This window comes from Toxotes jaculatrix, chromosome 6, assembly GCF_017976425.1.
Source record: "Toxotes jaculatrix isolate fToxJac2 chromosome 6, fToxJac2.pri, whole genome shotgun sequence".
In the NCBI taxonomy this organism is placed as follows: Eukaryota; Metazoa; Chordata; class Actinopteri; family Toxotidae; genus Toxotes; species Toxotes jaculatrix.
This window is the reverse complement of record NC_054399.1, coordinates 10,842,478-10,856,909: the sequence shown is the minus strand read 5'-3', so window position 1 is coordinate 10,856,909 and position 14,432 is coordinate 10,842,478. Positions and strand designations below refer to the sequence as shown.

General features: G+C 41.3%; 1 protein-coding gene across 2 annotated transcripts in view; it reads right to left on the bottom strand.

The window, feature by feature from the left end:
• Positions 1-578: 578 nt before the first annotated feature.
• Positions 579-14,432, bottom strand: part of arhgef18b (rho/rac guanine nucleotide exchange factor (GEF) 18b) — a 42,923-nt gene continuing 29,069 nt past the window's right edge. For both annotated transcript variants that reach the window (XM_041040102.1, XM_041040103.1), the window contains exons 26-30: positions 14,067-14,348; positions 13,795-13,944; positions 6,212-6,557; positions 5,544-5,669; positions 579-5,053 (exon numbers count right to left, since the gene is read on the bottom strand). In XM_041040102.1, the coding sequence (XP_040896036.1) occupies positions 4,734-5,053; positions 5,544-5,669; positions 6,212-6,557; positions 13,795-13,944; positions 14,067-14,348 (1,224 nt within the window). In that variant the 3' untranslated portion in view covers positions 579-4,733. The remainder of the gene's footprint in view (positions 5,054-5,543; positions 5,670-6,211; positions 6,558-13,794; positions 13,945-14,066; positions 14,349-14,432) is intronic.

Here is a 14,432-nt window from a genome sequence, read left to right as displayed (position 1 = left end):
GAAGCAGCCTGGAAAAATAATTGTTGAGAGGAGACAGAGAAAAGCCACTAATGACAGCAGACAATAAAAACTGGCCACTACTGTAGCGTCTTCCCAGCCAGAATGACAATAACGCAGGAACCGGCAGTCCTGCTGTTAGAGAAGGTCCACAGAGGGACTGAACAGCCACAACCACAGCACCTGAAAATAGAGCTTTGTCTGGGAATAGACTGTTATTAGGTCGTCTAAACACAGGGTCAATAACACTGTTACTGCACCTCCTAGACACTGAAGAATGGTTACAGTGCTAGCTAATTGGGTGGTCAGGGTTATTGTGACGAGCAGTGAGTAGAAATCAAAATAATGAGGCAGAATTGTATGCTACACGTTCATGTAGTGGTTGCTAAGGAAGGAAAAACAGAGGACAAATCATCGTAAATACAAATGTACACAAATGGCAATCCCTCGTTCCATGCTTGACTTTTGCCTAAACAGCAATGATTAAAATATACAGCAAAGCAAACAATAAGCTTTTGTTGACAGTGACTTCGAAACTTAAAAGACAGCCCAAAAAAAGCGTAAAAAAAAAAGGAGAAAAATCATCTCAAGACTTTTTATTACTAAACTCTCTCTAAGGCAGCAGTTTGTGTCCACGGGTCGTTCTAAGGTCTTGCAGTGAATAAAATAAAACAGTACAAAAATCAGTTTTGCTGTGTGCTACAAATGTCATTAGACAGCTCTTGGTAAATAAAAGTTCACAGACAATAATAATAAGCATTATAAACATTCATTTTCCCCTTCAAGTATGCTACTATCCAAAGTGACTAGTGTAAAATTGGCCGAGGAAATAAAATATGTTCACTGTTATTTACACATTACAGGTCCAACGTGTGTATGAGTGTGTTTGTATAATAAAACAAAACACAGTTGAAAACAGCTCTGTCAGAAGTGTTTGTGGTGGCAAGTGCACACACAGATACACACAGACACACACAAACACAGTGATGTGACTGACTGGCTTCCAAGTTTTAAAACAGAGCAAAGAGGTCAAAAAATTCAGTACAGCAAAGCAACATTTAAGACTAGGGTTGACCCAAATAGTGGCACCAACAGGCAGCATCCACCTCTCCTGCTGAGGTCCACTGTAATCCACAGATAAAAGTCTTGTATCTGGAGCAAAACTAAAGTGCTCTTACACCAGTTTTCCTGCTGTCTGATATCTTTCATTCAGAAAAAAAGAGACACTTGGAGACACAGGAAAATGGACAAACATGGAATTAAAAGTTAGTGGTTTTACAAAACAATCCCAACCCAAGATCAACTTACTGGCTTTTTCTAAAGCTTTCAACCATTATCAAACGGTCTTTATCGGTAGATGGAGTTTGCTCAGTTGTCATGACGTGAGCTAATCAACAGCACTTTCAAGACTTCTTTGTCCTGATGGGTTTCAAGTTTTTAAGCATTGACTGAAAACAGTGCGAGATGGTTGAAAGGTGTGGGGGGGGGGGCAAAAAAGAGTAAGAAGAACTTGATTTGGGATTGTTTTGCTGAAGAGTGGAAAGTCTCTTTTTTTTTTTAGGGTTCCACCCACTAAAAATAATCACAAGTATGTTCACATGCACATTAACAGCCCGTGGTTCTTGGTGATGATCAGGTGTCATGCATATAAATACTGTATTTCTTCAACAGCAATGTTGGTGAGCTCATATACTGATCACGGAAAAAAATGTGCCTTTATAAGCCGGTGCACTGGCGTACCTGTCTGACTCGTGGTTTATTTTTTCTGTGATTTCAAGACGACTCCCAAAATATTATGTTCTCCTGTGTATGAAGACAGTTCTCATGTGAATGTGAGGCTGCAAAACAAACAGGAAATCCAAAAATTAGACCTGAAGCAGGATATGGACTGGACTACAACGTGCTGTAAACATACTTGTTATGGACACTCCCCGGAGGATGTTTTTACAAGTAATAACACTTTGTGCACAACTACGCAACCAGCACAGTGTCATTTATCCTTCATACACGAGCACAGAAAGGAGCCCAGCCAGCCGAACGTCTCTTTGGTTTAACCGACTGAAACAAGCAGATGGTTTAGTTTGTTTTTTTTGTTTTTTTTTAAACTGCTACATAATCTTGGAGAGACATCACTCAAGAATCGCAGGACAAAGCCGACAGACAGTGCACCTCGATTTCAAAGCTACAACGTCAACACACATCAGCAGATTAAATATACACACCTTCAGTTTTAGTTGATTTACACAACAGCAATGACTGACTGTGGTTTCATAAACTGCCACGAATTTATCCAAGCAAGGCGTACCGTATTGTACGTACACACCCATGTGTGTATTGTAAGTGTATATACACATATGCACAAACAGACTTTTGGCTGACTTTTGCATCTTGATGAATGTGTAGGAGGAGGGCAGCCAGAGCAGAGGAGATCACATACAGTATGTACAACAATATACATAATATACATCAGCACTCAGGAAACTTGCTCAAACTCCAGGTAGTGATCACACCTTCAGAGACAAGCTTATTTGGGCAAAGACAAAAAGCTCTCCTGATATTTTCCCCTCCAGAGACACAGAACACATTAATGTGTCAACTACTTAAGGATTTAAAGGAATCTCTCGTACGTACAGAGCAAAGTAATGGGATGAACATCCCCATATTTCATCTGTGAAGAAAAGATAAAGACTGAAATCTTAGACGACAGCTGAAAGTCCTTTTTGCTGCACCCGTCACAGTACCGGTTTTCTGTCAGGCACAGAGATTTAAGACCCAGCTAATGAAATGTCATCAGCAATCAATAAAACACACTGTCAATGAGACCTGATGGCCTTGGAGAAAACTGACATCTTCATATTTAACTCAAAGATATACTGACTTAGTTAAAATTAAGCCACTAGGACAATTTCACAGACTGCCAAGTCAGCAAAATGAGCTCCAGAGACACAAGCTTTCAAAAAAATTGACTTGTCAGTCACATGAACTTTTCATTTCCTGACTTGGGTGAAAAAATAGGACCAAAGTGAATTGAACAAGGGAATCTATAAACTTCAACATGCTTCAATTTTCTGTACATTCTTTCTAGCAGACTCTGTACATGTATACTGCTGGACGAACTGGTGCAAAATCACGAAGGTCTATTTTCTGCTAGTATTATGGTGGATTAAGTCTGTATAGAACTGTTGTGATTATCACTTATGTTCTCTTTTAAAAGTATTATCCCGCCTTTCTCTTTTCTTTGCCACTGTCCAGAAATATGAAGCAGTTAAAAGTTATGTTTACCCTTAAAACAACATACAGCATGAAATGGCATGAACTGTACAGCACATTAAAATGCCCACAAATAGACGTTTCTTGAAGATGGTTTGCTTAAAGGGATAGTTTTTGGGAACTGTAACTCAGGGTGTGATAAACTCATTGAGGCCTTTTTGATATCTAGATGACGAACAGTGCCAAATTCAGCTCATTTCCTGGATGTTTAATGGGATCAACAGCAGCTCAGCTACATATCCGGAACAAATACCTTTAAACTTTAAAGGCTGAAGGCTTTCCATGGTAAAGACACAGAAGACCCACAGCCATAGTTGCAGAAACAAAAATGAAGCTGTATGTACTTCAAAATGCTATTTAGAAATATTGTTATTGATAGGTTGAATACAAATGATTAATCCTCAGTGTTTTTGAGGAGAGTTATTGCTACGACACGCAGGAACAGACCTGGAGTCGACTTAACTCACTCTACTTTGTACTACACAGAGAATATAAGAAAGGCATCGCTGAGTTTGTCTCACTCTGCATGGGTTGGAAAAACAGTATATCTTCCCAAAAGCCAAACTCTCCCTTAATTGAAATGAAGCATTATTATACAACAGCCTGGAAAAAAAGATTGTATGCTGACCAAATCCAAGTTTCACAACCACTGGCAACGCTAAAGATGTAATCCACGATGTTAGCCATCTGCAATCAGCATGATTAAGGGGAACAAGAACAGCAAAATTAAATGAACCTTCACAACTGTACAAACAAACAAAACACAATTTGTCCATAAAAGTTCATTCATAAGTCTGGAATGGAGTATTTACACTGTGCAAATGAAACACCAAGCAGAGAGTGTTCGTTTATAAAGAGTTCTTCTGAGTTCCTGTTGAATCGTTTCTTGCGGTTCCAGCTACCAGTAGAAGGAGGTGGTTAAGGCTGGGGCTCCGTTGCTGCACCTTTCACTTTACACATGCTTCACTAACCAGCCTGACCGGAGTCTCCTGAAATGCACCCAACCGTTTTTTGTTTTTTTTTTCACATTGTTCCTTTCAGTCAAATTACCTTCAGCTCTTGCAGCTAATGTCTTTGGATTGCTATAACTTCATTTAAACCTTGTCATATGTATTACAAGAAGCCTTTGTTTAGTCAAAAGCTCCCTCTTCGTACTTCTTGTTTAGAAAAAAAAAAATTAAATAAAAAAGAAAGTTTAAAAGCAAGTTTTTTTTTCTATGTGAGCCACTGTAACTCTGACAAAGGCTCTGTTGTCTGCAACAGACTGCTGCAACTTTGTACAGATATTCAAACAACCTTATCTTAATAGTCAATAATAAAACACCTGCCTACACTGATATACAGTCAGTGTCACACTATCACATGTTAGTGGCTCCTTGAAATGGACCTTGTGGTTGGCTGGGGATCAGTAACGATCTCATAATTGTCTTTTTTTTGTTTTGTTTTTGTGATCAGCAATCAGGAGCTTAGAAGAAGATGACATCCTCCTTATTGAGGTCTTCTGTGGGGATCTTGTATGGTGGCGGCATGCTGTGGCTGAGCCCATGATTTACCTGGACATGTGCCTGGGCGTTGGGGCTGAAGCCCTGCGGCTGCACATGGGACTGGAACTGGAGAAATCCAGTGCTCTGAGAGTGGGGAGGAATGGCGGGAGGCTGCATGGGGGGCTGAGGATGGGACTGCGCAGGAGGCATGGGGGGCTTCTGAGCATTTGGAGGGTGGGAGGTGCTAATGGAGGAGGTGGTTTGGCTGTCTGCTCCAGCACTGTCTGGAGGACTGAGCTGATCTGTCAGACACATAAAAGAAAGGCCATTAGAGAACAAGGGATTACACCAAAAATAGCATGAAAACTGCCGGCAGATTAGTCATTTGTACCAGTTTAATACAGCTGGGCTTACTCATCCTAACTGCAATCTCTCACATGAAATCCTGCCAGTGTTTTTTGTCAGCGGTAATTGTGAGGGCACAGGATTAAAGTGTTAAAATGTCTGTGTCAGCAGTACGGCCTGCCATTAATCACAGCGAAGCATGTGAAATTGATAGGTGTTTACACAGGGTGAGGCTGGGCATGAAGACAGCTTTAGAGAGGAACATGATCGGGTGGGGTAGGGTTTGCCCAGGTGGAGAATGTGTGTGTCTCGTGTTTGCGTCTGTGAGAAAAGAAGTTAAATAATGCATTAGGCACAGGCAGACGGGAGGAGATTGTGTTTGGGTTTGTCCAAATGGAGGGAGAGTGTGTGTGTTCATGAACAGTATGTGTGTGTATAAATAGGTACCTGCGTGGTGATGCAGGGCTGACAGCGAGAGCTGCTGGTGGGGACTGATGGAGCGCTTGGCCTTGAGGGCATTTTCATCTCGGGCAGACAGCTTCAGTGGCAGCATCTGCTTCATATCCACTGAGGCTGAGAGGAGGAGGAGGAGGAGGAGGAGGAATAAGGGGCAAAGAAAACGAGACAAACAGAGATAGAATGTGATTTAATTGTAAAATTAGCAGCTTGGCTTGGCCCCAATTTAGACAGCTAATGTGACCCTAATGAGCCACTTAAATGATGCTGAACAGGTCAAGCTCATGTCAGGCACAGATGGCTTGGATGTCAATGACAGCGAGGAGGGAGGGGGGAATGGTGAGAGGAATAAACCTCAGTGCTACACTTATAAAACATTTTTAGTAGGGTGTACTTCTATTATGCTTATTATATTAGTATTAGTTTGTGTTGCACTGTAGGCAGCTGCTTTTAGTAAAAAAAAAAAAAAAATCCCAAATCAGTGTTAATGTCAGTTCATAGAGCTGAAGGCCAGTAGAAATGACTTCAGTCATTTACTGGTCACACAAGACTGACCAAAAACAAGTGCGTCTTCAACCTGTGTCTATTAAGTACCAAATTTGTGTCTCTCCATCCTTCCACCTACCAATCATGTGAAACCTAGTAGTCTAACTCCTTACCTGAGCTGTCAGTGCGATGCGAAGCTTTGCCGCTCTTGCCTCCTTTCCCTTTGCCGCTGCTAAAAGCGGCAAGCTTGGTGGGAATCTGCTGCTGCACCCCGACCAGTTTGTGCTGCTGGTTGGTGGTGCTGAAGAGGTGAAGCGGGACTTCTGTCTTCAGCGGCAGGGTGGAAGAGCCTGTCTCCCGCCGCAATGTCACTTCAGGGCGCTCTGGATAGTCGGCTGGTGCTACAGACAGGCTGGCGCGCACCAGGGACTTCTGAGGCAGGTCAGAGACACCGGTGGAGCTAGTGAGGCCGGAGGAAATGAGCAGCTCTCCATTCAGACTGCCAGACAGAGGAGCCACCTGGAGGAGGAAGATGATGTTATTTGCTGAGACGTGACTGAAGTCTTCTTCAAGTGTTGAAAACATCATCATTTAAGACTTCAGATTCCGTATTCTAGTCCACAAAGGCCTGCTCCCCAACTCTGCACTATAATTATCCATATTTGCGGCCGGATTCAGTTTGGAATCTGAGTTGTGGAAGGTCATGTTTGCATGTTGTGTGTGTGTGAGTATGTGTGTGTGTGTGTGTGTGTGTGTGTGTGTGTGTGTGTGTGTGTGTGTGTGTGTGTGTGTGAGTAAGCTGGCTGCATTGTGGGTTATGTATGAGAGTATTTTTTTTGAAGGGGAAAAAAAAAAACTTAAAACAACTTCTGAAGAGTACAGAAACGGTCTGTGTGATGCCGTGTCATTACAGAAAGACAATCTGTTGAAGAGCACGGTATTTATGGGCTAAAGAGGGAATCAGAAACACATGCAACTCTTTTTGCTGAGCAGACACTTTGGTAAGCCTGGTAACAGACTTTTGATGTGTTCCAAGAGGCTCAAGGACAATATGCACGCACACACACACACACACACACATACAAAATGAGAAACATAAAACCCTTAATAGTCCCTGTGCACATAAAGGCATGTCTAACAAAACAGGCAGGGTGGTTAGACAAGCAGGGGAACAAGAAAATGGCTCTCATGACATCAGTGGATGAAAGACACTGACTGCATTGTCCACTTAATTGCTAGACTGAAGGAAAGATGATCCAGAGATCAAGTAAACATCATCATCCAATCTGCACTGAATAAGACTGACCAGGAGGGGTTCTGAAACAATGATGTGGTGTAGTGTTTATATATGTTAGTAATCCTATTTGTTGCATTACATGAAGTATAAAAAAAGCATCTGTTCACTGTGAACTGGAAGACTTCCTACACCAACAAAGACCAGAGCTTAAACCATTCAGCAACATGACACAATGAGTTGCAGAGGGGCATTTGTCAAAACTTAAAATACAAATCAGTCAAAAAGTTTTGTTTTTTTTGTGTTGTTAAGAATCTACTTTGCACCCTTGTACAGCCACACAATAATATAATAATGTGTGAGAAAAAGATGACAAAAGCGTAACAAGATCACTTGTACATGTCTCTGTGTAACTGCAGGTCAGTTCAGTAACACCCAATAAATGCATAATAAAAAGGTAAAATCAGATTGAAGGTTTCATAATGGATTTGAGCAGCTAATATCCAATATTTAGTATCTATATACTTTTTTTTTTTTTTTTACTAGACCACTTTAGGATTCATCAAAATGTCAGAAAGGAAAGTTGGTCTTTTCTCTGAAGTTGAATCCCAGCAGGCTACATAAGGCTACTGACACAAGCCTTTTATCTGATATGTAATAAAAGGATGATATCCCTATAATCTCAGTCTTCACTGCCACATGCTACAAGACTGATGAGGATGTAGAACACTTCCTGTGGCGATGGGGGACCCATGATGACTGTTTTGCAGTGCATGAAGGGCAGACCCATCTGGCTGTGACTGTGTGTTTGTGGAGACTGTAGCTATCCCCAGCTGTAACAGCAGAGCATGATGGGATGACCCGAGGCAGAGAGGGGCCCTGCAGTGGGGAAAATCTCCATAACCCCCTTCTCCACGGTAAATCCCCCTTTCTTCTTCTTCTTCCCTTACATCATTCCTCCTTTCAGCACTCACTCATCCTGGCACACAGATGTTCCATTGTTCCCAGAAAAAGGTGATCAGCTTTAAGTGGCATAAACAGCTGGTTTCCAGGGCAGTAAACCGTGCGGAAGCTGCACAGCACAAAGAGACCTGACTGACAGCACATAAACAATTAGCCTTCCAGAGGCCTCTGTTAATAACAGGCTTGGACTAGCTAATTACACAGCCAAGTTCCTCTCATCCTGAAAACTGCCTGGATACTCCCATATCATACACTTCTCCACTAACACTGCACAGTGTGTTGCCTTCTACACAATGGACACTACGAGGAAGGAGATATTGGATGCTGAATCTCACCTGGACTAGATGATTGGTGGAACAGTAAAGTGACCCAAGTGATTGAATGATTAATCAAGAAAATCTGCAGATTAATGGATACTGAAAATAACTTAGTTGCTGCCGTAAGACAACAGATTAATTAATAAAGTAAATAATAATAATAAGAGGCAGATTAATCTACAATAAAAATATTTTTCCTGTGCAACCGTACATGTGGCTACATCCCAGAATTGGACACAAAGAGGATGCAAAGAAAAGTGCAACTTTTAGTCTACATACAAGTGCTTTTTTTCCCCTCAAAGAGCAAATGATTAACTTAAAACTATGAGTAATTTGAAAATATTTTAGTTGAAGACAGAACAGGGCTGCACACAGTGTACAGCTAACAGGTGGGAAATAGCTATAGTGGCAGATGGTGTAGAGAAAATATCTGCCCTCGAACTTGGTGTTCTGTCTTAGTTCTGCAAAGCAACTGCTACTGACTGATTATAGAAGAAGCAAGTCTCAGGCATCTAGGTATATGTGCGCACATGGTGAAGGTGTTGATGGGTAAAGAGTAGCTCACTGGGGTTTTTTTTTTTTTTTCAGACCACCGGAACACACTCAGACAGCAGCATTGTAAATCATCCTGGAGACTGAGGTCAAAGAGGGGAAGAGGTAACTCAGTTTGTAGAAGACACTAATACAGCTCACTGTTTACGACTGACCTTTTAATGTTGCTGTTCACCTTTGCCAACATTCCTATGTTTTAGCAATGTTCTCTGTCATGTTATTGTAGTTGCTGACACCAAGTACCTATTCAGTTTTACAGTGTTCTGCTCTTGAGCAAAAAGCAGGAGATCCCTCGAAACACTTTCATACTCGGCCAGGGATTAAATTTTTAACCTTGTAGCCGTAAGCTAAGTTTCTACCCTTTAGTTTTCAGTCCATCAAATAAGGCTGGTGTATGTTTATTGCCTTTTTTTCCTCTTGGTGTATTGTGTAGGTTGTTTTTCTTCTTGTTAACTGTCATTCAAATCTCAAAGATTCAAGCTCAAGCCTCCATTACTCACATGCTTTATGATATTACATTTACATGGCTATTGTGCAATCAGTCCCGAGGCTCTGTCCTGGGTGACAGCCAATGAAAAAGCCTGAGCCCAGTGTTTTCCTTATCAAGAGGCCAAGCATGATCAAATGAGATAACACATGAAAGTCAAGTTTCTCTGAAGTCAGGACATGCTGCAACTAGAACCATTCTTGCTCAAACACTCATTTTAAAAAAAGAAAACACAGAGGCATGACTTTTTTTTTTCATCAGGTCTAATCATAGCTCTTTGGGCTTGCTGATGAGTCTTAATGTTAGGTGGTGGTGGTGTTTAAATGTCTGTTGATATCAGACTGGCTCGGAGCCTGGAACAGATCCTGAGGTCACAGCTGAGGAAAAGATCGTTTGATGTGTTTGATGCAGAGGGGGAGCAAACCACTTCCAAATCTCTCAAAACCACAGCCAAGAAAGTCCCACGGTAGAACCAGCAGTATAGAACTGCAACCCATACATCTGCATGTGTACAAAACACACAAACACACTACTTAACTGGTCTAAGATAAATATTATGGGCATGATTTAATGGGGCACTGAGTGATGACAGGGTCTACATCTGACCTGCTTCAGGTCATATCTTGCAGTCTATGAAAAAAACAAATCACACAGCGATCTTAGTCACCATCGCTGAATGAGTGAAGACTTCTGTCTGTAATTGGTCTTTGAAAGATGATGCAAAACCAAAGTGCATTTTGGGTTAACTACCATTTTAGAGGCGTTCTGTGGTCAATGATGGTAATTCAGTAGTCAACTCAGAGCACCTTCTTTGTAGTCAGGTCATATGGATGAGTGTTGAGTTTTTCTCTGTACAGTATCCTCTCACTTTGCTTCCTCTTCTCCAATTTTACTGCTTTCACTGCCACCAAACAGTATACAAGTAATACAAGTTCTGTGCTGCACCACTCACTGTAACAATACCTCTAAAACTGTGACTGACAAAGATCGATACGGGAGCATTACTCATCACAGATGATTAAGTAAATTCAGCAAGGGGTTCCTTCACTTCACAAGACCAGAGGCTGTGGTTTTCCAGGAGTCACTGTGAAGTGTTCCAGGTACAACTCACAGTCAAAGGCCTGCCTTCTGCAGCCAGTAATGAGATGATAAGTGCAGTAACTCATGTCAGCTGGTTATGTTTGTGTACATCTAGAGTTCGGATTCCAGTGAACTGAGGAGTGAGGAATGTCTTTTAAAGGTCTTCTTACCATGAAATCTTTGGGATGACACAGACAAATGGATAGTAGATAGATAGGCAGCCAGATGTCTGAAGATATTAAGAGCAAGGTTACATGAAATGGATGAGAACAAAAAAGAGGACAGTAAAGTTGCAAAAAAGCACTGTAGCTTTTTTTGGGGACGTGTCAGGACTTGAATGGACAGCACTGTGTCATCTGTCAGTTATTCAGCTTGGTATGCAGGAAAAAGAGACACTGGCCAATCAGAGATACCTGTCAGGTGTCAACAAGGCAGGAATGCCAGACAGCAGAGAAGGACTAATGACATCACTGGAGATAGCCTCAATCAGAAAGAAAGATCTGTATGGGAGCTTGTGTACCAGTGATGCGTTGGTAGAAAGCTCATCAGTAAATTGGCCCAACTTCTTGGGAAACAACAATCCAGTTTGCACACATACTGACAGACCTTTTTTTTTTTTCAGACAAAGAAAAAGAAAGAGAAAAAGACACAATCACTGACTCATCGAACTGAAAATATTTCCTTTCTTACACTGGGGACCATTAGTCAGAGTCTCATCATTAGGTGTGTTTCACATGGACTCCTCCGAATGACAAGATCATGTGTGTGACTCAGCAAGAACAGCTGCCATTAATGTTCATGATCCTCTCTCACTATTATCGAGTCTAGACCACTGGTTTTAAAATTTGCCCACCAACTTCATTAAAAATCTCTTTGAAAGAATTACTAAGAAGAATTACTAAATTTGACATTACTACTATTATTAATGTCAAATTAGAAGAATTACTAAATTTGACATTACTATTTTACCCCACCACCACACAGGAAAATCATGTGAAACATGTCAGGAATAATTAAGTGCTAAAAGAATTAAGTGCTGCCATAGACAAAGTCTGGTTCAAATAAGCAGTTGCCTTCTCCTCACATAAGATTATAAAAAGAAGGTTGCTGTACTGCCATGTCTTGAATTTGTAATGCATTTTTTGGTTCATTTTCATCAATGTGATGAGGAACCTTGTTTTGTTAGGTCTTTGCTTTGCTTGATTGTCCAAAAACTGAAATTCCTGTCAGAGAGGTGGCCCATGAGAAATTTCAAGTTTATCCAATAACAATAAATTATTTATGTCATAATACACACCTGGTTGGGTGTTTATTAGGTACACCTAGATAAAACTAATGCAGGTGTTCCTATTATTTTGCCTACCCCCTTTATACAAATGTTGGTAGGCTAAACAACGGGAATACCTCTCTGTAAAATGCAAAATGATCTTGCAGTTGAATCAACACCTCTCTAAAACATTTTCAATAAAAACTGAACATTATAACCTTTATGATGAACTAAACTGTATTAGTTTTCGTCAGGTGTACCTAATAAACTGCCACAAGAGTGTATATTTATATTGTGATATAAAATTACCTATACTGTGACACAGGAATCAATCCATCTTGACCACCTTTGATAAAGATACCAAAACTGTCACATCTCTCTGTATCTTCTTTGATTGTTAAGAAGATAAAGTCTGCGTGAAGATAAAACTTCCAATGCTACAGTTACTTTCACCTCTCCTCAGCTCGTCACAGAGAATGCTAATCAACCAAACTGTCACAGTGATACAGGCCTTTGAAAATGCTAAAGGCTGATATTAAGTAACTTTACTGAAGTTCCATGACAGATCTGTTAGCACCAAGCATGAAATTACAGTCAGTGGATCTTTCTCAAAGTTCCTCTCCCATGAAACTCACAAACAATGGCCCGCATTGTGCTGCAAGGAGAGAAAGAGGGATACAAGTAAGGAAACACAGGAAGGAGAGCAGAGAAAGAGAAATGAAGAGAAAGACTGCTCTCTGTGTAGATGGATTGTGGGGTTAAGTGGTTTGAGATGCATTCAGTTGTATGTGTGTTGAGATGTCATTTGCATACATGATGAGACAGGAAAGCTGATGTTAAGAGGGAGATGTGCAGACACTGAAAAGGAGATTAAAAACTACAGAAAGGCAAGATGTGAAGTGTTACAGCCACAAGAAGAATGCAAAGATTGTAAATGAAAACAATCTTGTGTGACTTTAAAATTCATGCAAACGCCTCACTATGAAATCAAATGTCACATAATCTTGCAGCTGATGTATTAAATTACTGTATATTTGGTACTTCAGTGTTTCAGATGCTCCTGTACCTTGGAAGGGTGGGTACAGGATTTGTGCCCAGGGGGGTGGGATCGAAAGAAAAAAGACAAAGAACAAGGTAAGTAAAGGTTTGGAGGAGAGAAGCAAGAACAAGAAACGGCCAAAGAGCAATCAAGAGAGACAGGAAAGCCCCTTGTAATTCTTTATCCTGTGAGTCATCGTCACCAACACCACTGTTACTGGTGTTACCTCATCCACTCAGTACCTCACCCGTGTCCTTACTTCCCTCCTTCTTACACAGAACTTTGGGTGTAGTAATATACTTTTATATGACCTTCAACTTAGAGTTTCATAATTTTCAATGGCATTCTTTAAAACCAAAGCTACCTATAAACTATTTTAATCAAAAATGTGTATACGGTTAGTCATCAATCAATAAAACTGTAAAAAAAAAAAAAAAAAAATACCTTGTTATGATTTTTAGTGTATATGAAATAAATCATATTGTCAAGCTTCATTTTCCACATCTGTGTGGCTATGAGGGTCCACATGGTGTAAATGTCGCCATCTGCTAAAATTCTGACAGTACATGCTGACAAACATGTGTGAGCACATCTGTGTGATTCCCAATGTAGTCTGCTGTCCGCATCCAGCAGACTACATCCGCTCCGTTGCTTTTGTCTCCACTAACAAAAGCTAGCTGGTTGGTCTTGTACTGTGTGGTAAGCCACTTACTCCAAACTTAAGACATACTGTGATATCTGTATTAGCAAATTTTGTCTTGTTTTGCTCTTATTTGCCTACATATGACCATTATCATCTACACCACAGGTTCCCCACCTCAATGGTCTTCCGCTTGATCTTTTTCTGGTTTTCCAGGCGTTCCTTTTCTTTCTCCACAGCTCTGGTAGACTCTCTCAGTCTCTCCAGGTCCTGCTGGTACGTCTCTCTCTGCCTGTCCAGCTCCTCCCTCTCTTTTGCCAGATGTTCCTGCACCAAAACAAAAACAAGCAATGCTGCAAGGTTTCTGTAGAATATTGCCATCTCAGGAGCAAATTAGGCACAGAGCAATGGAGCAAGATTTTCAGGTCAATGACAGCACGGCACTTCACCTCCAGCCGTCTGCACTCCTCCTCCCTTTGTCGGAGCCTAGCCTCGGTGGCCTCAACTTGCTGGCGGTGCCTCTCCCTCTCCTTCTCCCAACGCTGCTGCTCCTGCCGGTGCTGAGACTGCAGCTTGTGGAAGCTGGCCAGCTCTTCTCTCTGCAGGGCCAGAGTCCTCTGCTTCTCCTGCTCCAGGAGCACATTCCCTCGGTGGCGGCCGGGCAGGGAGGCCCGCTCTGTCAAAGAGGCCCGCTGCAGCTCAATGTGGCTGTCCTGCTGAGAAATGACGGCCTGAAGACGAAGACGGGGATAGGAGAAAAAAAAACATATTTTAATTTTGTACTGAGACAATGTTTATTTGCTATTACAGTGGAA